This window comes from Hemicordylus capensis, chromosome 1 (genome assembly GCF_027244095.1).
Source record: "Hemicordylus capensis ecotype Gifberg chromosome 1, rHemCap1.1.pri, whole genome shotgun sequence".
In the NCBI taxonomy this organism is placed as follows: domain Eukaryota; kingdom Metazoa; phylum Chordata; class Lepidosauria; order Squamata; family Cordylidae; genus Hemicordylus; species Hemicordylus capensis.
The window spans coordinates 258,276,441-258,304,294 of record NC_069657.1 but is presented as its reverse complement, the minus strand read 5'-3'; the positions used below and the strand labels follow the sequence as shown (position 1 = coordinate 258,304,294).

The following is a 27,854-nucleotide window of genomic DNA, read 5'->3' as shown; positions in this document are numbered from 1 at the left end:
CCAACTGTTCCAGAAAAGGCAAGATCTTTCCACACAGGTAGTGAATGTATCTGCCCATGCAGGACTGGCTGCTCAAGATTTTCAACTGCAGGGTAGAGGTGGAATAAAGGTGCCTATCATAGATATACAAGTTTCCTGCCTTCCCTGTCAGCCAGAGCAGTGTGGCCTATGTCTGGACTTTGACTGGGCTGGCTAAACTGCAATGGAATTTGGCATGGGATGCTTTTGTAGTAACTTGGAATCTTCTAGCTGGATTCTATAGAGGTACTCTAACGGTTTTGAGATAGGTGGGAAATAGCTCTACTCAGGAGTGCTGAACCATGTCCATTAGAGTTCACAGCATAGGTAAGGATACTGATGTATGCAAATTGGAGTCTATTCATCCAAAAATAGGGTCTAGATCCATCTTTTGTTGTTCAACCTGAGTGCCCAAGGAAAATGCCATTTTGGTAATCTAGTCAGAATAAATTTTTAAATCTCCCAAGAACAAACCCAGCTTAGAGTCATACACAAAATGATTAGGTAAGAAGGAGAAAGTAACATCAGATTGCAGAGACAGCCTCTCGTCCTCCGATTCCTCACCCACCTCTGAGCCCATAGAAAGGGGCTCCTCTGTTGGCATCAGACCTGATTCTTTGGGTTGGGGAACCAAAGAAGACTGTGCCAACCCCATTGTCAGCAAGATCAGAGCTGTCAAATCATATGGCCAGGTACAGTGAGGGAAATGAGTATTTGATCCCTTGCTGATTTTGTCCGTTTGCCCTCTGACACAGAAATGACCAGGCTATAGTTGGAATGGTAGGTTTATTGTAGCTGTGAGAGACAGAATAACAACAAACAAACCCTCAAAAGCCCAGTGCCCAAAAGTCAGCGATGGATTTGCATTGTAGTGAGGGAAATAAGTATTTGATCCCCTATCAACCAGCAAGATTTCAGGCTCCCAGGTGTCTTTTCACTATATGCAGGTAACGAGCTGAGATGAGGAACACCCTCTGTAAGGGAGTGCTCCTAATCCCAGCTTGTTACAGTACCTGTATAAAAGACACCTGTCCATAGAAGCAAGCAATCACTCAGCTTCCAAACTCACCACCATGCCCAAGACCAAAGAGCTGTCGAAGGATGTCAGGGACAAGGTTGTAGACCTGCACAAGGCTAGACTGGGCTACAAGACTATCGCCAAGCAGCTTGGTGAGAAGGTGACTACAGTTGGCACAATAACTCGCAAATGGAAGAAACACAAAATAACTGTCAATCTCCCTCGGTCTGGGGCTCCATGCAAGATCTCACCTCGTGGAGTTGCAATGATCATGAGAACGGTGACAAAGCAGCCCAGAACTACACGGGGGGAACTTGTCAATGATCTCAGGACAGCTGGAACCATAGTCACCAAGAAAACAATTGGTAACACATTACGCCGTGAAGGACTGAAATCCAAGGTCCCCCTGCTCAAGGTAGCACATGTACAGGCCCGTCTGCAGTTTGCCAATGCACATCTGAATGATCCAGAGGAGAACTGGGTGAAAGTGTCTGTGGCCAGATGAGACCAAAATCGAGCTCTTTGGCATCAACTCAATTCGCCGTGTGTGGAGGAGGAGGAATGCTGCCTATGAGCCCAAGAACACCATCCCCACCGTCAAACATGGAGGTGGACACATTATGCTTTGGGGGTGTTTTTCTGCTAAGGGGACAGGACACCTTCACCGCATCGAAGGGACGATGGACGGGACCATGTACCGTCAGATCTTGGGTGAGCACCTCCTTCCCTCAGCCAGGGCATTGAGAATGGGTCGTGGATGGGTATTCCAGCATGACAATGACCCAAAACACACAGCCAAGGCAACAAAGGTGTGGCTCAAGAAGAAGCACATGAAGCTCCTGGAGTGGCCCAGCCAGTCTCCAGAGCTTAATCCCATAGAAAATCTGTGGAGGGAGCTGAAGGTTCGGGTTGCCAAACATCAGCCTCGAAACCTTTCTGACTTGGAGAGGATCTGCAAAGAGGAGTGGGACAACATCCCTCCTGGGTTGTGTGCAAACCTGGTGGCCACCTACAAGAAACATCTGACCTCTGTGATTGCCAACAAGGGTTTTGCCACCAAGTACTAAGACATCTTTTGTGAAGGGATCAAATACTTATTTCCCTTACTACAATGCAAATCCATCGCTGACTTTTGGGCACTGGGCTTTTGAGGGTTTGTTGTTATTCTGTCTCTCACAGCTACAATAAACCTACCATTCCAATTATAGCCTGGTCATTTCTGTGTCAGAGGGCAAACGGACAAAATCAGCAGGGGATCAAATACTTATTTCCCTCACTGTAGATGTTAAGCAATAATCCTACAAGCAGAGGTGCTCTTATCCCTGGAACTTGGGGGCGAAGTCCAGGGCCTCCACAGCCCCTGGAGGCCCCTAAATCCTCTTTAGTCTGTCCCGGGTGGTGTGGTTGCCCTGCCAAGCATGATGATGCTTAATTTGCAGGGAAGTGGGAGCTCCAAAGGCCTTTAGGTCCAGGCTCCAAAATTACCTAGGTGCACCTCTACCTGTGAGTTCTCCTTTAAAGTAGGGATCTTAAGCGCCTTGTGCTTTTCGGCTTCAGTCAACAAAGTGAAGGGCGCGGTTACATTAGCACAGGCCTGCTCGACCCTCCTGCAAATGTTGGCCTACAACTCCCATAATCCTTGGCTATTGGCCACTATGGCTGGGGATTATGGGAGTTGTAGTCCAAAAACAGCTGGGGGGGCCAAAGTTCAGCAGGTCTGCATTAGAAGAAGTTACTTGAGGTCGCACAGTCAGTTGCAGCACTGCCAACAGTACCATTAAGTTTGGTATCTACAAGGAACACATAGGCTGTGTAGTCCAGCATGGACTGGGTTCATGATCAAAGTGGGGACCTTTGAAGTAGGACTAACTTGTGAGCTCACTTGAGAAAACAGAGCTTGCTCCTAAACTGCTGAGTGAAGTTGCAAGGCTCTATTTCTATGCGTTTGGTGAATGAATTCACCCAAGCAATGAGGCAATGACTATGTCCATATGAAGTGGGCAATTTAGCTGCACACTTTGTGCAGTTTTTGAAGGAAACTTTATTCACCATCCAGCAAGAACACTATAGAATAAATTTGTCTGGGGGAAAGAGAGGAATGGGGAAAAGTGGGGGGAACCCATGAAGTAAAACAAAAACAGAAAATACACACAAAGCATTCAAATTATAATAGTGAAGCTGGAATAAAAAGTAAAATTAGAAGAGTAAGAAGAAGAAAGCTCTCTGTGTGTGTGCGTGCACGTACATGTGTGAACAACAGAGAGTAAGTCTGAACTCAACAGCATGGCAGATGATGAAAGATTGAGGAAAGGAAGGTAACCGGATTCACACAAAAAATGAGGAGGAGAAGCAGCTTTACAAGATTCCCAGTGTGGTCTCTGTGCAGGTACACAGTCCACTGGTGTGAAGCACAGAGATCAAATTAAAGAACTGAGACTGCGGCTCACCCACCTGTAGAGCTCATCTCATCCAAATGGTTAGATTTCCATATGCATTCCAACCATTCGGTGGGCATTTTGCTAATAAATATTATAAAAGTTACTTACTTAAAAATAACTGAAGTTTTCTGAATGAAGCATTTACACATCCTGCAAAACTGTTGCCAGACAACCAATACTGGTTTTAGAAGTTAGAATAGGGGCTAACTCAACTTCTTTACTCATCCTACAACACCACAGGAACTTTCAATTTGGTTTTTCTTTTCACAGTTCTAGTTCAATCACTACGGCCTATTAATACTTCTGAGATGTGAAAGGCAATAATAATCAAAGTGACATTCTATTGGAATGTTCAAACTTACCTATTTCACCTGCACCACATTCTGAAAGTAGCAAAATTAGTTCCAAGTTTTATCTAAAAAGTTAATATAGAGTTCTGCTATGACATAATCCCTTATCTAATGAAAATAATTTCTTATTTTTAGGAAACGTTTTATGGATCAGTAGTGGATCCTGCTAGAACTGGGGGGGGGGGGGACACCCATGAAGGAAACAAAATCGAATTGCCGAAAAAAACCCCAAAAAGCTGAAATGTGTCTGAAGTGATCACCTTCCACACCCAGAGAAGAAAGAATAATTTTGCTGCAATATTATGGAACAGTAATAAGCTGAGAGAAAAAGATCCCAACCAATTACTTAAATTTGTCCTTATAAATACGCAAGATTTCTACTATAAGTTGCCAAGTTAATGCATTTAATTCAAGAAAGCATGAACAGAAAAATGTGGCCAACGTACTTCAAGCACGAGTGAATTCCTGAATAAATAAGTACCTCTAGTTCAACTAGTGCTGCAGTCACTGCATCTGTTACAAGAGCCCCAGCCTGTAGTTTTTCAATTGCCTAGAAGACAGAATTTTCAGGTATAAAGTTTTGCCTCTTAATTGTTACACACTAAATGTTCTATACAATATAGCCCATTGAGTTACTTGGTACCAAAACTGACAAAGTTGGAAAACACATCTAGGAACTGTTTTGAGACTATGCTGAGAAATAAAGAAATTACATACCTATCTCACTGCTCTTAAGTTCATGGAATCATATTATCCAAGAATTCTAACTACATTTTGTACATTGCATGCCTTATATATTAAGATACCACTAAGATACAAGAACACTAAAACTACCATATACATACAAATATTTTCCCTATAATTAGGCAAGGACTTATTTTTCTGTTCTTCTTCCTATTTCATTATTGAATAATTACAGATTTATGGATAAAAAAACATACATCTCAGATGTTCCTAAAACAGATGTCCTTGGAGAATACACTGAACTAGCCCAGCATCACACTTGTACAGAAAAGAGATTATATGCGTTGCCTTTCATGTAGACATTAACACTTATTAACTTGTGTAGAAACAGCAAAGTCGAATTGCAAACTAGTTCAAAATGAAACTAACTGAAAAAAGGGGGGGGCGGTGCACGCGCGTGCCTTGGGGCAGGATCCACTGGGAATGTTCTACACCCATACTCTAACATGTGCATTGCCTTTCCACAGCACAACTCAAAGTGCCAACTTTAACTTTATAAAGCTTTCAGACCATCTCTTACCTTGTAGCCTGTTGTTACAGAATACAAGACACGGTCAAAGACTACTGAAAGTGACCTCCTAGCCATGAACTTAATTCAAAAATATACAATGCTCTGCATGTGCAAGGGATCTTACCCTTACCCCTCCTCCTCCTCACTGCAGCCCCCTCCCCATGTTTCCTGAAAAGCCTCTCCTGAAGATCAATGGAGCCTTGTGAACAGCATGGGATGTGGCATGTGGAGAGGAGGGAATTCCTAGAAACCAGGCAAAGGGACCTTCCACAAGCTCATGGAACAGCTTTTCAGAGGGTTCACGGAACCACAGTAGAGGAAGAGACCCCTTACATGAATAGGACACCACTCACTCAAATACTAGTAATATCTTCATCGTGGCAGATGAAATACCTAACACAGAGAGACATTTGAATCCTGCTCTCCTGTTTGGGAACACCCTTTCTCCAAAGGTTTCAAAAAAGCCCAAGCCAGAAACAATGCAAGACTATGTTATTCAGGGAAGTATGTTATGGCTTGACCTAAGCAGGTTCAAAATATATGTTTAGATTATACCATTTGGAAAAGCAATACATGACCTAAAAACTCTGAAGACAGGTTACATATGGATAAAGGTGAAGTTCAACTACAGTCCAAGAGAAAAGCAGGTTAGGCACTTTTTACAACAACTGTATCTAGAGATCAGATAATATACCAAAGCCATGTGGGGTGGGGAGAGGAAATGAAGTCAAGATTGGCAGGAGCAATAAGTAGAGCTATTAAAAAGGTGCTTTGCGGAAAATCAAAATTTATCAAAATCATATTGCAGAACTGAAGTACTTAAGAAGATCAGAAAGATACAGATATTGAAGCAGTTGCCCAAACAGGCATTATATCATTGTCTGGTTACAACATAGCTAAGAAACTGCACAAGTAGCACTGGTATTTCATCTTTTCCATGCATAAGATAACAAATCTTTAAACAATTCTGCAGTAAGCCTAAATTATTACACTCTGAAGGGGGAAAATACCACTCACATGAGCTCATTTAGAAGTATTCAGACATGTGGACATGTTTTCCCCTTTACAAAATATACATGCATACAGAAAATTTCACTAATGTAGTATTCAACTGGTTATTCCAATTTCTGTACTTTGTAAAATAAGATGTCAGTACTAAGTACACCATATTTATTGCTAAGATGAAATGCCATTTTAAAAAAAGAGAGACACACCCAATATGCTCTTTTTAAAAGAGTCCTAATGATTAAAAGTAAACTCAACCCATTTGTGGCAAAACTGGCAAAATCTTACCTTCCGACAGGCTCTTTTGCACACATGCTTATATTCTTTGGCTTTGGATTCAGAATGATACCCTGCACCTAATATCAAAGTAAATTTAGAAAGGGGAAAAAATTGGGTAGTTGAGTTATCTTTTTCCAAAATTAACAGAATTAGCCTGTTTTCCTTCCAAAGCATTATATAGCTCAAAATTTTCCTGTGCATTGTTCAATAAGCAACATCCTTTAAATTGAAGCTCCCTTCCAAGGCCAGCTCCAGGTTTCACAGGACCTTTGACTAACTCCCTTCCAACAGCCCCCTCCTACCCAAGTGACCTCCCAAGATTTGTGGTGGGGATAAGACAGGAGAGAGAGGGTGATAACAAAAAGACTCTTAAGTCAAGAGAGTCACTGCCATCATTGCACAAAAACAATGGTTCTAAAAGGTGGTATCAAGGATCAGAAGTAGCCTAAACAGGAGAATCATGGGAGTAACTAATGCAACCCTGTAGGCAGGGGCTGATCACATGGGTTTTTCTCCCCCACATGATCAGCACCTTTCCTCCCAGTGGAGTGCCAACTGCATGGGAAAGATACATACATTCTATGCAGGACAGTCATATCTGCCCTTTTAGTCCCCTGCTAACTTGGCAAAGAGGCACCTTTTAACGTGGTGATTCTCTTTATTTAGCAGGGGGAGAGTAACTAGCCCTATCCACCCCCAGCACAGTACTTCCAGTGACTGTTGATGGTGTCTACCTTGTGGTTGTTGTTTTTTTAGAATGTGAGCCCTTTGGGGACAGGGAGCCATCTTATTTGTTTGTTATTTCTCTGTGTAAACCACCCTGAGTCATTTTTGGAAGGGCGGTATAGAAACTGAATAAATAAATAATAATAATTAATAATAATAATAGTACATAGGACCACATGGGTGCTGCATCTGTTGCTGCAGTAACAGAGATCTTTTTAAAAGTTTGACCAGCTATCTATAACTTTTTAAACATGGTTTCCCTCATCATTGAAGCTACTCGGGGTGGGTGGGTGGAAGGAATACTTGCTACTTGAAAAAGGAGTTTGCTTTTTTCAGCACTCACATTTCTGTTCTAGAATGCAGAAAGCATAAGGGCAGATCTGAACACATGGGACAATCTGGGATTTGCATCCCAAGTATTTTACACTGGGTGGGTTCAGACAGTCCATTGCAAGGAGGGGAACAGTGATTCCCACTGAGGACCCACACCCAGCACACGCTGGTACTTCTGCTACTTTCCGTGTCGTCTGAACTCGGCAATGTCAAGTGGACAGTGTCAGGTCCCCTCCACCACCTGACATTCTCTGCCCAGATTATTGGTTACAAATGTCAGGTGGTGGAAACTGACCCAACATGGTCCACCTAACATTGCTGCATTTGGATGACATGGAAGGAGGGCAGACTGAGGAGCACCAGGAGCATGCACTCACCAGCAACTGCCACATCCCTCCTACTCACTTGCAGCAGGTCCTCTGAACTCAGCCACTGTCTGTCTTTTTAATGAAAAGATTTTGCCTGCCACAGAGTGCTTCAACTTGATTTCTACTCACATCAGTTCCCAGAACAAATGCTGCTTTAATCGCACTCTAACATGTAACCTTTAAACTGCTAGCATTCATCTGAACTTACAGGCAGTATACCAAAGCCCTGCATGCATGGGGCATCTACTATGAGCTCTAGTTCTATAACTACATAGAATTATTTTTCTTTTTGTGCCCATCAGTGGAAGAGCATCCCTTGCACATATCATCATTACTTTATCTTTGTATTCAGAAAACACACCCAAGGCTGCTCACAAAAGAATAAGAGGCTTATATACAGACTAATTTTGTACATTCTGCTTGCAAAAGAGGAGAGGCAATTTTCACTTATTCTTCCATACTCTCTGCTGCCCTTTACGAGGGGTGGTGAACCTTCAGCGACATATTTAGGAGGAACATCAAGGGCAGCAGAGAGAAAGGGTATTGGCAAAAATCACCCCTCCTCTCCCCACGTGAACAACAAATCACAAAATAGTAAGCAGACAAACAGAATAAAACAGCAAAACACAATTCATGGCAGCAGAAAAGCACAACAGTCCAGGACCTCAGAAGGTCACACCAAACAGTGGTTGTCAGCTTGCATTCAAGGTCTTCAGAAGAGGGTGGTCTTAACCAGCTTCCTGGAGAAATGTGGCCAGACACTTCTCAAGATACCACAGCTGGGTACAGCTACCAAGAAGGTCCTGTTCTCAGTAGCACCATCACCACTTCTAAGAGCAATGGGACCATTAGAAGGGACTCTTCTTAATTATCTCAGTGAGTGGACAGACTCATATGGAGCTAGATAGTCCTTAAAGTATCCTAACCAATTAGGAATTTCAAGTTAATGATGAGCACCTGCAATTGGGCCAGTAGTGGCTTGATGCATTGTGTCCTTGGTAAGTCCACTAAAGATCTTGGTTACAGTGTTCTCTTAAAGGCATGTATGTACGCTCACACTTTTTTGCTATCCACTCAGTTAATTTTAGATCCTGCCTCAAGTTGAATGAGGTAGGCCCCATTCTGAATGCATACACTGCTTTGATAGTGCCGCCCAGAACAAAACGCATTCTGCACACAGATGAAAAAAACTAGAGAGAACACTACTTGGTTCTAATATTTTATTAATTATATTTGTAAAGGTAAAGTGTGTTGTCGAGTCGTTGTCAACTCCTGGCGACCACAGAGCCCTGTGGTTGTCTTTGGTAGAATACAGGAGGGGTTTACCATTGCCATCTCCCGCACAGTATGAAAGCCTTTCAGCATCTTCCTATATCACTGCTGCCCGATATAGGTGTTTCTCATAGTCTGGGAGACATACCAGCGGGGTTTCGAACCGACAACCTCTGACTTGCTAATCAAGTCATTTCCCTGCTACGCCATTAGGTCGCTCGATTTGCACACCATTCCAAACTTCCATCTCTGGGCGATTTACAGCAACATAAAACAAACTAAAACAGAAATGAAAACCTTAAAACAATTTATTTATTCATTTTATTTCTATACCACCTTTCCAAAAATGGCTCAATAATTTAAAAAACAAAAGTTTAGTTTAAAAGCTTGGATGAATAAATGTGTCTTTAGAGACTTCTTTAAAGTTGTCAAAGATGAGGAGGCTCTTATTTCAGCAGGGAGCACATTCCACTGTCTCAGGGGAGGTTAATGAGACTGTTCTGGAGTGCTGGCTAACACTCAAATGGGGCTTTTGACGTGGAGAATCAGCATGACTAGGTGGAACAGCTCATTACAGAATAAATTTGTGCAAAGTTTTGGTATGGAAAATGAGGAGGAGATGGAAATGTGGTACAATCAGATTTACTTAGGAATTATCGGAGTACAGGAGAAGAAAGATTGATTAGGCAAGGTGAGGAGGCACTAACGTCTTAACAAAAGAGCACTAAGTTGTAATACCACGAAGAGGTGTTAAGGTTCGAATTATTACTGAATTAGCTCAGGGCTGACTAGAGAATGGGCCTGAAGAAAAGCTTTAAACTTAAAGAAAAAAAGAGAAGGGGCGAAGAGATTTAGCAAGATAGGCAATTAGTATTACAGATCCGAGATCCTGTAGTGTGTCGGTCACACTTGCAGGTAGAGTCTGTTGGTGGATACCCTTGCAGACAAGGCAGGAAGGCAGAGAAAAGACAAAACTAATGTGCCACTTGCAAGCCAGGAAACCAGGATAGTGTCTGGTTCCAAGAAAGGTCCAGAAGTGGCCAAATCTCTAGGATCCAATTCCCAAGGGCAGCCAAGTGGTGTGTGCCGTTTAGGTCTGGAGACAGGTCCAAACCGAAGGCTGGGGTCCAAGCAGGAATCAAGGCTGGAGCAAAAGCTATAGCTGATGGTATATCTAAAGCCACAACATTCGTTGGCATTGGGGCTAGAAATAGGCAAAATCATGCCTTCAGGACATACAAAGCATCATACCTCCTTGCTCTTTGGGCTGACATCCGTGATTGGCAAAAGAATTCATATTACTTGATTCGATCTCCAGTAGGTGTGATCTTGGTAAACAATCAAGTGAAATGTTAGAGCAAGTTGTATGGGTTGGAGTGAATGGGCGAGCTCAAGACCTTCCAGATGAGAACATTTCTTTTGATACCAACAACTATTCCTTTTGGTCCATGCCAGGTCATTAGCACGGCAATATTGGGGTGGGAGCGCTCAGCCTTATCCGAGTTCCTGTGAAGACGATCAGTGAAACTAATCGATTAGTGAAATTAATTTTTAGATTGTGAGCCCTTTGGGGACATGAGACCATCTTATTTATGTAATTTTTTCCCTATGCAAACCGCTTTGAGAACTTTGGTTGAAGAGCAGTATATAAATATTCATAGTAGTAATTCTTTATGTCGAAAAAGGAGTTTTATTATTCCTTTGAGAAATTGTCTCTCTCTTTAACTCACATCTGCTCAGCCAACATCCTTCTCTGAATAGAGAGGGGTCATAGGGTTGTACTTTGCAGTCATACTGACCTTGGGTAATAGTTTCCCCATATTTACTTGTGCTAAGCGACCTACTTGAGTTTTTTGTCAAATAGGGGCAAGTGCAGAGTTCAGCGCCCCGAGAGCTCACAGCCAAGATGGAGAATGCAAGACTTCATCTCCAAACCACAGAGTGGGGTACTGTTTGTGGCCCCCAAACAGCCTGTTCTAGCAACATGGCACCAACAGAGAAGGCCCTGTGTAGCCATCAGATGAGCTGGTGGTACCTGCCAACAAACTCTCTGGTCTCAATGGGTGATGGGGCTCATGGTGAAGAAGACGCTCTCTTAAATACCATGTGCCTTTGCTGTTTAGGGATTTATAGGTTATAACCAGCACCTTGTATTTTGCCCAGAAACTTATTTGTAGCCAATGTGATTGTTTTAATATACGAACAACATCGTCTCTTCGAGATAACCCGGAGACCAACCTGATCGGTGCATTCTGTACCCACTGCAGTTTCTGGACTACATACAAAGGCAGCCCCACATAGAGTGCATTGCAGCAATCCAGCCTAAAAGTTACCAGCAAATGTACCACCATTTTGAGGTAGTTCATCTCAAGAAATGGACGCAGCTGGTGTATCAGCCCGAGCTGACAGAAAGCACTCTGGCCACTGCCCCAATCTGAAACACCAGGGAAAGATTTGGGTCCAAAAGCACTCCCAGAATTCATGCCTTTTCCTTCTGGGGAAGTGTGACCCCATCCAAAACCAGCAGATCAAAATTGTCTCCCAAATTCTGACCCCGCACAATTTGTATCACAATATTGCCTTTTTATTGTATGTTTTAACTTTTGTAAACCGCCTTGGGGTTGTCTTTTAACGAAAGGCGGTATATAAATGCAACAATCAATCAATCAATCAATCAAATGAATGTACCTCCACCTTATCTGGATTCAGTCTCAGTTTGTTATCCTTCATCCAGCCCATCACTGACTCCAAATAGGCATTTAAGGAGGTTATGTCCTCTCCTAATGATGCTGACATGTAGAAATAGATTTGGGTGTCATCAGCATGCTGTTAATAACCTACACCAAATCTCCTGACAATCTCTCCCAGTGGTTTCATGAAGATGTTAAAGAACGTTGGAGACAGTATGGAGACGTGGGGGACGCCATATAAGAGTTCACGTTTTGAAGAACAGTCTCCAAGCATCATCATCTGGTATCTGCTCAAGATATAGGAATGGAACCACTGCAAAGCACTGACTCCCACTCCCAACCCCTTCAGATAGTCCAGAAAGATACTATGGCCAATAGTATCAAAAACCATCAAGAGATCCAAAAGGACCAACAGAGTAACACTCCCTCTGTCAATTCCTTGTTGGAGATCATCCATCCAGCTGACCAAGACAGTCTCCACCCCATAGCCAGCCCCAAAACCAATTTGAAATGGGTCTAGATAATCAGTTTCCTCCAAGACTGCCTGAAACTGGGAGGCCACCACCCTGTTACGAGAAGAGCCTGTTCGGGGGCTACAAATAGCACCCCTCTATATGACTGGCAAGTGTAGGCTTGCAGTCTCCATCTTGGCAACCTGGACTTGTGGGATGACGAGCTCTCCATATGCCCATATTTGGTAAACTCTCAAGTTAGTCGCTTAGCACAATCCACAAGAGGCAGGTAACCCCAAGTCAAGTATGATATGTGACTGCAAGGTGATTCCCCTATGCCCCTCTCCATTCTCAACACAGAGAAGGGTGCTGGTTAAGTAGACATGATGAGAACTAATTTTCAAGAGAATAGTAAAACTCTCTTCATTGGTACAAAGGATTAGTCTTACTAATCACAACAGGAACTCAGATCGGGCTGTAATACTTCCACCTCACTATCGCAGTGTTAATGGTCTGGTAAGGACCAGAGGAAGAGGCTCTTTAGTATAAAAAGAATTCCAATCTCCCCACCTAAAAGGTCTTCATGACCTACGAGGTAAGTTTTGAGCTCACCCATATACCCTATCCCATACAAGTTTTTCAAACCACTCCACTTTATTGTTCCTCCAGATTGCACACACTCGTGATTGATTCACACAACATACATTCTTTTGTTAGCCACGGACGTCCCCCCCTACAGCCAGGAGGGGTGGCCTGTGATTGGCCCAAAGGCATGTTTTTGCCTATGTCTACCACAGATCCCAACAAATGGTGTGGCTCCTTCTTCAGAACCACCACCTGCATGTGCTTGTGCTTTTGTATTGGCCATACCATCAACCAGTGCTTTGACATCGGCTATTCCATTAACCACAGCCATCGCTCCAGCTTTGCTTCCAGTCCCTGGTTTCAATCTGTCTCCAGATTCAAACCATGCACCATGGTTGGGTGCCTTAGAGAATTGACCTCCCCTGGATTTTCCCTGGGATCAGCTGCTTTCCTGGTTCCCAGGCTTCTGAGTGGAACTCTTGCCTCTTCTTCACCCTGTCCTTCTGCTTGGTCCCAGGGAAGTAGTACCCCAGCACACCGCCATCCTGCAAGTGTGACTGACAACACCAAATTTGGAATAGGTATTACTAAAGATCTCTCCCCCTCCCATCTCTTCCTCCTAAGTCTAAATCTGTACTTCAGGTCCTTTCTCTGGCCAGCCTTAAGCTGATTTAATTGCAATTTGGATGTTTAAGTTAAAACTCCTCTTCATCTTTAATTGATATTACTAGTCAGATTTTATTGCTTTTTATCACCTGCCTAATTATTTTTCATTTCCTGTACCCCAATAATCCTTAAATCAATCTGATTGTACCATATTCCTATCTCAAGTCTTTATTTCCAGACCAAAGCTTTGCACAAATTGAAACTATAATTGACTGTTCACTCCAGTCTCACAAATTCCCCACACAAGCCCAATAGTAGTCTTGGGATATTCTACCAGCATTGCAGAACAGTTCCATCGAACAACCCTCTCAGTTACTTTGTCCAAGTATGGAAGGTTGGAGACAGGCTGATAGCTGCTTAACTCTGAGGGATCCAATGCAGGCTTCTTCAGAAAAGGTCTAATGATTGCCTCCTTAAGACAAGGAGACATTCTGTCATAATATCCACTATGATTCTCTATTATTCATAAAGGAAAATAGTAGCACCTTCCACAATGGTTATAAAATAAAAATACAAAAACTTCTTCCAAGTCTTTGAGTTGTTCCTACTGCTTAATAACAAAAGCAACATTGGAAGATGTTTTAATAGGAACTTTCATATGTGTCATACAGCAAAGGATGATGTACATTTAAGATGCTTCACATTACCAAAGTCTAAAGCAAAACACTAGATGAGAACAATGATTCTATCTAAGCAGCTCTTCCTTAGGTTTCTGGCAATAGAGTGATCTGTCAAACTTGGGGGGGGGGGGGCTGCCAAATGAGCAGCTAAACAAATCTAAAGTGTTCCAGCACCTACTAACATAACCTTAGATCCAAGTTCTCTAGATACTTTAGTTTTTTACAATTGTATTAAATTAGCAAACAGGTGCAACTTTAATTCTGCTTGTCAAAATATGCAGTTACTGTAAACTGTACTGCCATCAGCACAGACTTTGGGCAATATATCTTGATTTCCATGGTGCAAAGAAAGTGGAGACAAAGAGGTTTCTCTCCTTCTCCCATTACACTAGAACCTGAAATCATCCCTTGAAACTAACTGGGGGTAGAACCCATTTTAGGGACTACGCCGTGGCGGTGGGGGCGGCGAAGAAACGTTTTTTCTCCGCCTCCATTGCGTCTGCTCAGTGCAGGCAAACAGAGCTGTTTCGTGTGGTGAAAACATTGCTCCACACATCCCCCCGGACAATGGGGGAGGAGCCATCTACAGCTCTTTGTGATCGGTTTGCCTGTTGCTTTGCAGATAAAGTCGCTTGCATCTGTGCTGACCTGGACTCTTTTGGCAGTTCCGGCAGACGTGCCTTTGGTACCATCTGGTCCCGTTGTGTTGGATTCTTTTCGGTTGGTGCGGCCTGAGGATGTGGACAAGATCCTGGGCAGTGTGCGGGCGACTTCGTGCGCTCTTGACCCTTGCCCTTCATGGCTAATAAAAGCTGCCAGGGAGGGGACAGGCAGATGGCTGGAGGTGATCGTTAATGCTTCGTTAAGGGAGGGCAGGATGCCATCGTGCCTTAAGGAGGCGGTGGTAAGACCTCTATTAAAAAAGCCCTCCCTTGATCCCTCCAGCCTGGACAACTATAGGCCTGTGTCTAACCTTCCCTTTTTGGGCAAGGTGATAGAGCGTGTGGTGGCGTCCCAGCTGCAGAGGGTCTTGGATGATACGGATTATCTGGACCCTTTTCAATCTGGCTTCCGCCTCGGGTATGGGACTGAGACTGCCTTGGTCGCTCTAGTGGATGACCTACGCCGGGAACTAGACAGGGGGAGTGTGTCCCTGTTGGTTCTGCTGGACCTCTCGGAGGCGTTCGATACCATCGACCATGGTATCCTTCTGGGCCGCCTCTCGAGTATGGGAATCGGAGGCACTGCGTTGCAGTGGTTCCGGTCCTTTCTTGAGGGGAGGGTCCAGAAGGTGGTGCTGGGGGACTACTGCTCGGCCCTGTGGCCATTGGCCTGTGGGGTCCCGCAGGGTTCGGTCTTGTCCCCCATGCTGTTTAACATCTACATAAAGCCGCTGGGAGAGGTCATCCGGAGATTTGGACTGAGTTGTCAGCAATATGCGGATGACACTCAGCTCTATCTCTCCTTGTCATCTGATCCTAGGGAGGCGGTGGATGTCCTGAACCGGGGGCTGGAGGCCGTGATGGGTTGGATGTGGGCTAACAAACTGAAATTGAATCCGGATAAGACGGAGGTACTGTTGGTCAGTAGGAAAGCCAATCGGGATGAGGAAATTTTACCAGTTCTGGATGGGGTTGCACTCCCCTTGAAGGAGCAAGTACGCAGCTTGGGGGTACTACTGGACCCGGCTCTGCTTTTGGAAGCTCAGGTGGAGGCGGTGGCCAGGGGTGCCTTTGCACGGCTTCGGCTGGTGCGCCAGCTGCGTCCCTTTCTCGAGAAGGCAGATCTGGCCACGGTTACCCACGCCTTAGTCACGTCACGGCTGGATTACTGTAACGCGCTCTACGTGGGGCTGCCCTTGAAGAATATCCGGAAACTGCAGCTAGTGCAAAACGCGGCAGCGAGGGTTTTATCCAGAGCTGCCCGTTGGGAACATATCACCCCCATTTTGAAAGAGCTGCACTGGCTACCGGTTCGTTTCCGGGTCCAATTCAAGGTGCTGGTTTTGACCTTTAAAGCCCTAAACGGTTTGGGCCCGGGGTATTTGAGGGACCGCCTGCTCCCAAGGGTTGCTGCCCGCTTGACGAGGACATCTGAGGGGGCCCTGCTCCGGGTGCCGACAATGAGAGAGGCCCGGCTGTCGTGCACTCGGGACAGGGCCTTCTCTGTTGCTGCCCCCAGACTCTGGAATGCTCTCCCAGTGGCCATTCGTTCCTCGGACTCCATCACGGCTTTTAGAAAGCTTGTAAAGACTTGGCTTTTTACCCAGGCTTTTACATAATTGTTTTTACTGCTGCTTCTGGGTGTTTTTATTTGTTGTATTGTTTTATGCTTGTTTTTATATGTTTTTATACTCTTAGCATGTTGTTTTTATTGTGTTTTTATTGTATGTTTTTAACTTTTGTAAACCGCCTTGGGGCTATATTTTAACGAAAGGCGGTATAAAAATGCAAAAATAAATAAAATAAAATAAACTGGCACAAGATTTGGGACAGACAAAAGGAAGTACACAGTGCATAATTAATTTAAAGAATTTGCTGCCACAAGATGTGGAGATGGCCACTATGTAGATTGCTTTAAAGGGAGAACAGACAAATTCATGGAGAGTGCATCTATCTAATTAATAAAGGATGGGTCTATGAAGGATACAGGTGGCTTTATGCTATTTCAAGGTGCAATGATAACATGCCTCTGAATATCAACCTGGCAGGCAAGAGTGAGAGAGAGCTATTTGCTTACATGTCCCACTTCTGGGCCTCCTAGAGACATCTTGTTGTCCACGGTGGACTAGACAGACCTAGACAGCTCCAGGAGGACCTTTCTTATGTTGCTAAAAGCAATATCCTCAATCACAGTAAAGACAAAAGAGACCAGCTCAAAGATAGTCAGGACATCCTAAAGCAGGAAGAAGAATGATTAGTAGTATTCCCTCTAAAAGGGATTCCCAGATGTTGTTGACTACAACTCTCAGAATCTCCAGCAATATCAAAATAGCTTTTGCTTGGGGATTCTGGGAGTTGTAGTCAACAACATCTGTGAATCCCTGTTAGAGGAAACACTGGTGGTTAGCCTTAAAATTAGGTGTCTCCTGTCCAAATACATTTTGCAAAGTATGCAAATTGTATTCCCTGATCTAGCTTAGAGGGCACAGGGAAAGAGGAAGCCAAATCTAATTCAAGCCTAGAGCTCACTGGGAGTTTGCCAAGATAATGTTTCCCAAGACAGAGGAATATACACATATTCCCTTTCTCCTATGCTTCCATTTCACTCCATATATAAAAATGCTATCACACCACATTCTGCTGATTAAGACATTGTACCTTTACCTGCATGTACAAGAACAAATCCCACTCGTCTCACTTTCTGAGACTGCTTTGTTTCATGTTCTTTCGCCAACACCCTTACTGCAGCAGCATGAGAAGATTTGGAGGGTGAAATTTCTACTGAGCTTATCCCCTTTTCCATTATCATACTTCAAGGGTACCATCTTCTGTGGAAGAGAACATGCTTCCATCCAAGTAGAAGACAACTCTCCCTGAAAAGCAAAATCATACACACGTTTATCTAAAAGATATTTCATACATCAAAATTTTATGAAGATACTACCAGGCTGAACCTGTTCAGGAAACAACACATTGCACCCATCTGAGTTACGAGACATTTCTGGGTGGCAGTGGTTGTCAGTATCATAAACAGCAATAGGAAGCTAAAAACCAACCTATGTGTTTTATATCAATATATAACCTTAGATATACAACATAACCAACTTTTCTATTGTGCTAAATAAGTTATTTTGTAAATCCACAGAGCAAGAATAATAATAAGAAAGGCCACAGAGCCAACAGAGAAGAATCATTTTGAAAAACCTCAAGAGAATACCCTGAAGAGTCTCTTATACTGGCAATCTGAGTTCCCTCTAAGGTATGTGCATACACTTTTTTTTAATGTCCACTCAGTTAATTTTAGATCCCACTCAGGTTCAATCAGGAAGGCCCCATTCTGCATATATGTGCGTGCACACTGCCTCGATACTGCCACACAAGACAAAACTCATTCTGCACACAGATGAAAAAAATTAGAAGCAACACTGCTTGCAACCCCATTTTTTATGGGAGCAATATATTTTGCAGATGGAGTTTCACATCATGTACTCCCTACTGAGGTCACACCCATTTTGAAGTATTAACACGTAAGTGGCAACATATTCCCCCCACCCCAGGGCAGTACTAAATGCCAGATTACAGATGAAATCGGATACTGGATAGTAAGCCCAGCCCCACTTCAAAGTAAATACACAAAGGACTGTGTGTGTGTGTATAAACTAAAATAGAGAGAAAACACAGCACTACCAAGGTCAAGACAACTTAATGAGTAAACCCTAAAATTTATTTAGCATTTTTAGCAACTTGCCTTACTCAAATTGAGAAAACCAAAAGGTTGGGATAGGATTCTAATCAAGATTAGGTTTACTAATCCTAGAACCACCAAGCACAATCACCTTGATATGAAGTAATAATTGGAAGGAGAAGGGGAAAAGGCTTATCCACACATCACCAAGGGAGAATGATCAGGATAGGAGAACTATCTATCCCTTTATCTTAGTTCTATGACCAGGGCTGCCATGCTGAAAAATATAGTGTTGACCAAGTTGCTGGGTTTGGGCCTTCTTGAGTTTTCCTGCAGATGAACTAAAATATCAAGGCAATAAGCCAGATCAAAAAGAAAAAGCGAAATTGTTGCTCTAAAGAAGAGCTGAGAGCACCAACCCCATTTCCAAGAAGTTCCACCCTTTTGTCACAACCAAGCTCTGCTCCCTAACTTACCAAATAACATACTCTACCTCCCTCCACCAAGCACAACTAGACTCAGCCACTCCACCACCAAGCACCACTCAATGGCTCCCAAAGTCTGCTCTTCATCTTCTTCTCCGCCTCCTCCACCCAGTCAAGACTCAGAAGATCCTGACTGCACTCCTACAAATGAAGTGCCAGGATAACCAACGTGACGAAGTCGCAGGGTCATGACGTAGAAAATTGACGCTTGCGCCAGCGCCTGACGTCACGCACCGTTACCCAATCTAGAAGGAACGGGGATCCTATGGAGTATCCAACGCGGGACACTCACCCGCTCTGCTCAAGCTCCGTCAGCGGGCTCGCGCCTCCTGCGGCTCGCGCGTGCACCCCATAGCCTGGCTGGTCATCAGCCGGCTGCCTGCCTCAGCAAAGGGTGGAAAATTAAAGAGATGTCCTTTTTTTTTAAGCCAAGTGTTCTACATTCCCTTCACTTCCGGTTCCGAGTAGAAGGCCTCCGCCATGTGCGGGGGCAAGAGTGGCGGAAACATCCAAGGAATCATCGATGTAAACCGAAGTAATACAGGACAGCAGAGTTAAAGGCGTCTCAGAGTTTTTCCTTGTTTTATAGGGGGAAGGTATTGTGCTGCGGACGAGTGTGGGAAGAAAGACGACAGCAGAGGTGGAAAACTGACACACCGCGTATGCGAGTGATTTATTTTGTTTATAAACCAAGATCTATCCCCCAACCCACACACCGCTCTGGAAATTCAGTGCTCACGTCCTTGCCTCGGCTTTCTCCCTCCAAGCATGCTGCTGTCTCACGGGGCAGGATGTAAGAGACTTCAGTCCTGATTTACGCGATTTGCCAGAGACAGAAAATGAAAAGTGCTGTAAGGAAAAGCAAAAAGAAAAGCGCCTACTTGCCCAGAAGACGAGAAGAGGACCGTTGAACAGACACTCTGCGTATTTTCCCATTAAACTCCGTGGGTATCTCGAACTGAAACCTGCTCTTTTCCACACTTAGTCGGAAGCAACTCTTGTTGAACTCAAGGTGGGACTTGCTTCCAAGTAAACTGAGGATTGCGCCTCGGATTTTGATCCTGCCAGGAGGTTGCCTGGATGTGACAGTCACAGGGCTGCTTTTCAACGGGAAGAGTCTCCTCTGCCTTTAAAAGGCTGCATAGACTCTAAGGTCTCGCAGCCTATTTCCCTGTTGTATTTCCATGCTGCGAAGGGTGTTGAACTTGGGCTTCTCACTGCCTTTATGTTACCGCAGGGAGAGTTCTGTCCCTGCACCCCATATCCTTCAATCTTAGGCAGCTTGTGTTTTAGTTTTGGGGTATATTAGGCATGTTCTGGGCAGAACACCGCAACAACAGGAAGCTTACAAAATAACACGTCTGCAGTACGTGTTATTTTGTTTAAAACCTCACTAACTGTAATCTAACCAGCAAAACCTCTCGCATTTCTGCTCCTCCACTGGTTGAACTTCACCTGCCACGAGATATTTAAAAGCACAGTAACCCAGCCAGAAATAAGAAAACCCGACTCTTGCCGGGGTGGGGATGTTTTTCTCTAGCTGCATTGTGCGGCAAAGGGTGCAATATAATTTCAGAAAATCTCCACCAAAAAGAAAGCCGAACCTTTGAGTGTTTACGTTACCTTCTCTGTACTTTACATCTTTTGCACCGCACATGGAAAAAACAACTACTTGCAATCAAGAACCTGAAGTGATTCTACACAGCTATTAAGAGTATAACTCTTGAAGGGGAAAAGAGCTTATGTCTTTCTTATTGGTCTAACATTTTAAAAAAGAGAGAGAGAGAGAGAGAGAGAGAGAGATCACGGGACCGGAAGTATGTTATACCGTCGGGTGCATTCCTGTAAATTGAATAAGCTCCGCCCACAGCGTCATCCGGCAGTGCGCCAAACACGAGGAGGGTGAGTGAGGCTTTAATTGCCGCGGTTTGATACGAGGGCAAGGCAAGGCACCGGCAGGCATATGATGCTCTCCTGCTTGTGGTCGGATAGGTAGAAGAACCCATCTTAGATCCACCTTAATGGGACTAGCTTTTTATTGTTGTGTTCTATATACTCATGTAGCACGAGGAAAGCAGTTAGATATGCACACAAAAGGGGCGGGGGGGGGGGCTCTGAATGCCCTCCGTTCGGATTCCAGTTGAGGAGATAATGCCCCATAATTCTGATGAGATTGAGTCAGTTGCACGTGTGCTCCTGCGATGTGTCTTATCGGGCAGAGGGAGGCCAGCAGCAGCCCAGGTTCGGCAGCTGCCCTAGCCCTGCCCTGTGCATTTGACGTCAGACACAGGGGGCATTTAGCAACACCCCCACGCCAGGCTCCCCAATGGGGCTGCGCAGCCTATGCTGCTTTGGCATCGTGGACCAGTGCAGCTCTCCCAGCCTCACACAGCCAATGAAGCACAGGCCGATCTTCTAAACCGGGCCACAGTAGCTCCATTTGGGAGCAAAATCTCCCACTGCATCTGAAATCACAAAAGGTGTGTGGCTGAGGTCACAAGATGAGGCCCCTGAGGGGGGTGGCCCAGGTTCTTTGAACCCATTGCCCAATGGTGGCTCCACCCATCTTTTGTATAGATCTTAAAGCTGTTCCTTCGAGTTGGTCTTGACTCCTGGCGACCACAGAGCCATGTGGTTCTCTTCGAAGAATACAGGAGTAGCTTACCATTGCCTTCTGCACAGTATGAGATGATGCCTTTCAGCACCTTCCTATATCGCTGCTGCCCAATATAGGTGTTTCCCATAGTATGGAAAACACCAGGAGGGATTTGAATGAACAAGTGCCTGCTCTCTTAGGAAGTTGTTTCCCCAAAGGTTGCCTAGAGCGATGATTCTCAACGCTGGGTCCCCAGATGTTGTTGGACGTCAGCTCCCATAATCCCCAGTCCCAGTGGCCTTTGGATGGGGATTATGGGAGTTGAAGTCTAATATCATCTGAGGACCCAACGTTGAGAATCCCTGGCCTAGAGGTTAATTAACCTAGGCAAACGTTAATTGACCCTCTTTTACATAATCTGCCAGGTTGATTGGATAAATTCTACATCAAATCTTTGCTAACAGATGCCAATTCATCCATCACACAATTGCAAAATTCTGCTATATGAGTTTGTCGCACTCTGCTTGCTAATGGTTGGATCAAGTATACAGTAATGTTATTAATATGGCTATGTTTAATATTTTATATTGTTTTAGATGTTGTGATATTGGTCAAAGACTGTAATAAAGACTGCCTGGTATGCAAAAAATGGGGCATTGTGGTAGGGTCACCTTTTCTTATTTTCTTAATTCACCCTAGTGCAGTAACTATTAAAAATAAAGGAACTCCCTTTTATTTCCCCTCTGGTCTCACTGTCTTTTTAAAATTTCTTTTTCAAAAATATTTAAGAGTTTTCAAAAACAACTCATTAAAAAAAGTCACACAGGCCCCCCCCCCAATAGTGGTAATGCCACTAGAATGACCCTTTTTTTGGCTTCACTATCAATCAGCTGAAAATGCAAGCGTACCTATTGTTCCCATGGAGACCGTAATCCTATTGCTTGTACTCACACATACTAGAGAATGTTTGCTTTTTCTCAATGATGCCCCATTAAATAAGGACCAGGGGTGTAGCTATAATTGAGTAGATGGGTTCAAAAAAACCACCTCCTCTCCCCCAAGCTCCACCCTTCCCTATTTTCTTCATTAGCCCACTCACTCCAAAGGAGCCTCCTCTCCCTTAGCTATGCCCTGATAAGTATGCCATGGGGCAGCACACTCATGTAATCAGAAAAGGCAGGTTGGTGGCAGGTGGACATGCACATGCAAGTGGGCAGTGGCAGGCCCATAAATGCAGGTGTCAGGAAGGGCCGCCTTTAACCTCACTACACCTCTGCATCTAAGCCAGTAGGCATCACCATGTCTTGTGGCAATGACCACTTGGAATACTGTGTCCAGTCCTGGGCACTGCATTTTAAGAAGGACATTGATAAACTAGAACATTGATAAACTAGAACATTGATAAACTGGAACAGATTAAATCATAACTTACCCCCCAAAAGGGGTTGGGATACAAAGTACTACACAAAAACAATTTTAAAAATCAGTTACAATCAGATCACAATTTTTAAAAATTAATTTAAAAGGCCTGAGTGAACAAAAAGGTCTTTATCTGGCATCTAAAAGAACAAAGTGATGAAGCCAGGCGAACCTCACTTGGGAAGTTATTCCATAAATTGAGTGCAACCACCGAAAAGGTCCTCTCCCTAGTAGGCACTAAGGATGTGCATAAACCGTCCAACAGACTGTTCGTTGGCAGGGGGATACTTCTACAGGACCGAGAGGGTACTCTTACCACCACCACCCCTGCATTTTCCCTGCTGGCACTGTGCCCAAAATTGCTGCACAGGGCAGCAGCGTACCTTCTTGCTGCCCTGGTCAGCATCAGAGCACAAGTGAGTGCTGCGCATGAATGATGTGTACATTGGCCACTTCCGATCCAACACTGTCCAGGGCATCAATAAGGTACACTGCCACCCAGCACAGCAATCTGAGGCACAGTGCACCCTCCCGCTCCTTTAAAGGTAACCCACCACCGCACCATCCAAACCACCAGACCTCTCCGAACCAGTTTGGTGGTCCAGAAAAGCTTCACATCATTTGGCAGGGGCACCCGGAAAAGGACCTCCAAAGAAGATCTTAGTGACCAGGATGGAACATATGGGGCAAAGCGCTCCCTCAGGTAACCCGGTCCCAAGCCACTTAGAGTTTTAAAGGTGAAAACCAGCACCTTGAATTGGGCCCAGAAACAGACTGGGAGCTAGAGTGACTGGCCCTATCCATCCCCAGCACAGCATCCCTCCAGTGGCTGTTGCTGGTGTCTATCTTGAGTATGTATTATTTATGTATTTGACATTTATATACCATCTTTCAGAATAAAATAAATCTAAGGAGTGAGAGCATACATAATGCTGGTTCCTCCTTAGCAACACTTGTTCTTCCAGCCTAACCTTCTCTGTTACATGATTGTTTGCTATGTGAGGTCATGGGATTCCCCCACTGGCAACCTGAACTGGTACACTCCAGACACAGAGTAACCATTTCACTGAAAATTAGGCCTTATGTATGTACATACAAAGAGGAACTCTGGATCAAACCGTGTTGCAAGTGGATACTTCTGTGACCATATCCTGGCAGACCAGGTTAAGTTATGCATATGTGTAAGGTTTTAAACTAAGTTTGAGTTTTGTTGAGTATTTTCTGTGTGTTGATTTTCTAATCATCCAATGAAATTAAGTGCACACACACAGCTGATGGTGTCAGGGGAAGGCTCTGATTTATTACCAGAAGCAGCAGTTGATGCTTTTGAGCAGTTTTTAAAAGTCTGGAGGACAGGTTTGTCCAGAGTTGTTCCTTCTCCCTTTTCTGATATCCTGCCAGCCCAAAATGCTTTCTTCAGCTATTCACCTTCTTGACATGACCAAACACTTCCGTCTGCTTCCCTGGATCAACCTAAATAACATTCTTTATAACTTCCAGTTGTTTTAACACCCACTCACTGTTCTTTCCAATGTACAAACCATAGCATGGCAATCAAGTTGCCAAGTAAAATGTGATCTGGTTCTACTCTACAATTGCTTTCATAATTCTCACTCTGGTCAAATTTTTTAAAAGATCAAAATGATTGAGGTTCGAGGTCAATATGGTTTCAGTATACCAATATTATCACAGATGGCTGCATGCACGAAACTTTTAAACCACCACATTTCTAACAATTCAATGGGCAATGCTTAAAGCTAGTTCTCATTTTTGTCAGTGAGGACCAGTCCAGGACCAACTCCTAGTTTCAGGAGGTTCTTGACAAACTGCCCTGCACAGGCCCTTCCTACCAGGGTGGGCCTTGAGAGTATTGTTCCATCAGTGGTACCGAAGTGGTCTTGGGATATACAGCAGCCTTGGACAGCTGCCCATGCCAATCTCAGATAAGAACATTCCAGCAACTCACTTCTTTTGATAAAAAAATATAACGAGGCAAAGATATATGTTCATCTTCATGCACAAGTCAGAATACCAGTACTATTCTCTGATTCTAGACATGCCCACATTATGATGATGATGCTATTTACACACAGTCTACCAGATGTTATTGAATGGATTCGATACTTTAATTATCGGGCCCTTTCCAAGGGTCTAGGATAACTAAAGAAAAATTAAATATGTCACCATAGTATTCGTCCTGTCCCGAGTAGTGTGGCCTTCTGTAGTTGATTAGCTGTAATTTTATTGATGCCCAAAGTGTCATAGGAACATATGAAGCAGCCATATACAGAGTCAGACCATTGGTCTATCTAGTTCAGTACTGTCTACACAGACTGGTAGTAGCTTCTCCAAGGTTGCAGGCAGGACTCTCTCAGCCTGATCTTGGAGAAGCCAGGGAGGGAACTGGAAACCTTCTGCTCTTCCCAGAGCAGCTCCATCCAGAGGTGAATATCTTACAGTGCTCACACTTCTAGTCTCCCATTTATATGCAACCAGGGTGGACCCTGCTTAGCTAAGGGGACAAGTCATGCTTGCTCCCACAAGACCAGCTCTCCTCAAGATATCGAGATGATGTTCAAGTTCTTTTGGTACTGTACCAATGGCACCAGACAACTATTGGCATCACTATTGTTTTCTTTTTCCAGAATCACTCAATTTCAATCTGCAGGTCCTTGTATTTAGTTATTTTCTCCATTTGATCTGACAGTCATCAAGAAGAATTGGGTTCTGATAATTGATATTTCAATCCCAGGGGATAGACGAGTTGACAAAAAATCATAATTACTATTATTATTATAGTGGTTAGAGTGCTGGACTAGGACTGGGGAGACCCAAGTTCAAATCCCCATTCAGCCATTAAACTAGCTGGGTGACTCTGGACCAGTCACTTCTCTCTCAGCCTAACCTACTTCACAGGGTTGATGTGAGGAGAAACCAAGTATGTAGTACATTGCTCTGGGCTCCTTGTAGGAAGAGAGGGATATAAATGTAACAACAACAACAACCTGGAAGAGAAAGAACATTACAAATACTTGGGCATTCTCCAGGCTGATAACATTGCACACACTGAAGTTAAAAGAAAAATTGGAAGTGAATACATCAGGAGAGTTAGAAAAATCCTAAAGTCCAAACTCAATGGCGGGAACACCATACAAGCCACAAACACCTGGGCTATACCTGTTATCAGATACACTGCAGGAATAATAGACAGGACCCAGGCAGAGCTAGAGACGCTAGATCGTAAGACCAGGAAAATCATGACCATCAATCATGCTCTGCACCCCCGCAGTGATGTAGATAGGCTATACCTCCCTTGCAGCTCAGGTGGAAGAGGAATGCTGCAAGTCCATCAAACAGTAGAGGAGGAGAAAAGAGGCCCTGAAGAATATATCAAGGACAGTGAAGAAGATGCACTTCAAATGGTCAATAACAAGAAACTATTCAACACCAATGAAACAAAGCAGGCCTACAAGAAAGAACAAGTCAAGAACCGAGCAGAAAAATGGAAAAATAAGCCACTGCATGGTCAATATTTGCACAATATAAGTGGAAAATCAGACATCACCAAGACCTGGCAATGGCTTAAGAATGGCAACTTGAAGAAAGAAACAGAGGGTTTAATACTGGCTGCACAAGAACAGGCACTAAGAACAAATGCAATAAGAGCAAGAGTAGAAAAGTCAACAACAAACAGCAAGTGCCGCCTTTGTAAAGAAGCATATGAAACCATGGATCACCTAATCAGCTGTTGTAAAAGGATCGCACAGACTGACTACAAACAAAGGCATGACAGAGTAGCAGGGATGATACACTGGAACATCTGCAAAAAATACAAGCTACCTGTAGCCGAACATTGGTGGGACCATAAAATTGAAAAAGTTGAAGAAAATGAAGATGTAAAAATATTATGGGACTTCCGACTACAGACAAACATCTGCCACACAATACACCAGATATAACTGTAGTCAAGAAGAAAGAAAAACAAGTTAAAATTATCGACATAGCAATACCAGGGGATAGCAGAATAGAAGAAAAAGAAATAGAAAAAATCACCAAATACAAAGATCTACAAATTGAAATTGAAAGGCTGTGGCAGAAAAAGACCAAAATAATCCCAGTGGTAATTGGCGCCCTGGGTGCAGTTCCAAAACAACTTGAAGAGCACCTCAACACCATAGGGGCCACAGAAATCACCACCAGCCAATTACAAAAAGCAGCTTTACTGGGAACAGCCTATATTCTGCAACGATATCTATAACAGCAACAGCATTGACAATAAAATTCAGCCATCCCAGGTCCTTGGGAAGGACTCGATTTCTGGATAAAACAAACCAGGCAATAATACCTGTCTGACTGTCTGAATAAATAATAATAATTTCTATTCCCTGCAAATGACTTGTTGGAGCAAGAATTAAGATTGTAGGGTGTGAATCATTCCTTGTACGTGTCCTGGGGCTAGGTCCTGCCTGGGCAGGCAGTAACACAACAAATGTAGGTAGCAAGGTCATGTGGGAAGAATCAAACATGCAACAAAAGAATGTGTTGACTGACTCTTATGTCACACTGATCTGCACAAGGCTGTCTGTGAATATCATATTTCTCCTATTTATATTCAAAGCCCAAGAAGAGCTCCACCTCCTATGTAAGTTTACCTAAAATTTGGAATCCATTAATGTAATGCCCATTCTTCTCTGGCTCCCTGTCACCTTCCATATCCAGCACAGACTCCTTGTCATTTCCATTGAGATGCTCCATGGCCTTGCCCCAGTCTATCTTTTGGCCCTTGTTCCTTCTGTCTCTCCCACCCACAACTTCTATTACTCCCACCTGCCCAAATGTTTCTTGCTCCTCCTTCCATCAGCTCTGTTGCTTCGCAGTGCTATTAGGTTATATTTCAATGTTATTTTATGATTTATAAATAAAGTTTTATAA

General features: G+C 43.9%; 1 protein-coding gene across 6 annotated transcripts in view; it reads right to left on the bottom strand.

Moving 5' to 3' along the window:
• The window catches only part of TASP1 (taspase 1), a 105,750-nt gene extending 85,095 nt beyond the window's left edge, over window positions 1-20,655 (bottom strand). The window contains exons 1-4 of one of the 6 annotated variants that reach the window (XM_053284601.1): window positions 20,531-20,655; window positions 17,402-17,610; window positions 6,373-6,440; window positions 4,306-4,374 (exon numbers count right to left, since the gene is read on the bottom strand). In XM_053284601.1, the coding sequence (XP_053140576.1) occupies window positions 4,306-4,374; window positions 6,373-6,440; window positions 17,402-17,546 (282 nt within the window). In that variant the 5' untranslated portion in view covers window positions 17,547-17,610; window positions 20,531-20,655. Of the gene's footprint in view, window positions 1-4,305; window positions 4,375-6,372; window positions 6,441-17,401; window positions 17,611-18,898; window positions 19,174-19,199; window positions 19,329-20,530 lie in introns of those variants that run through there. The other 5 variants (XM_053284600.1, XM_053284602.1, XM_053284598.1 and 2 more) reach the window with 5 other exon arrangements.
• Between the last annotated feature and the right edge of the window lie 7,199 nt (window positions 20,656-27,854).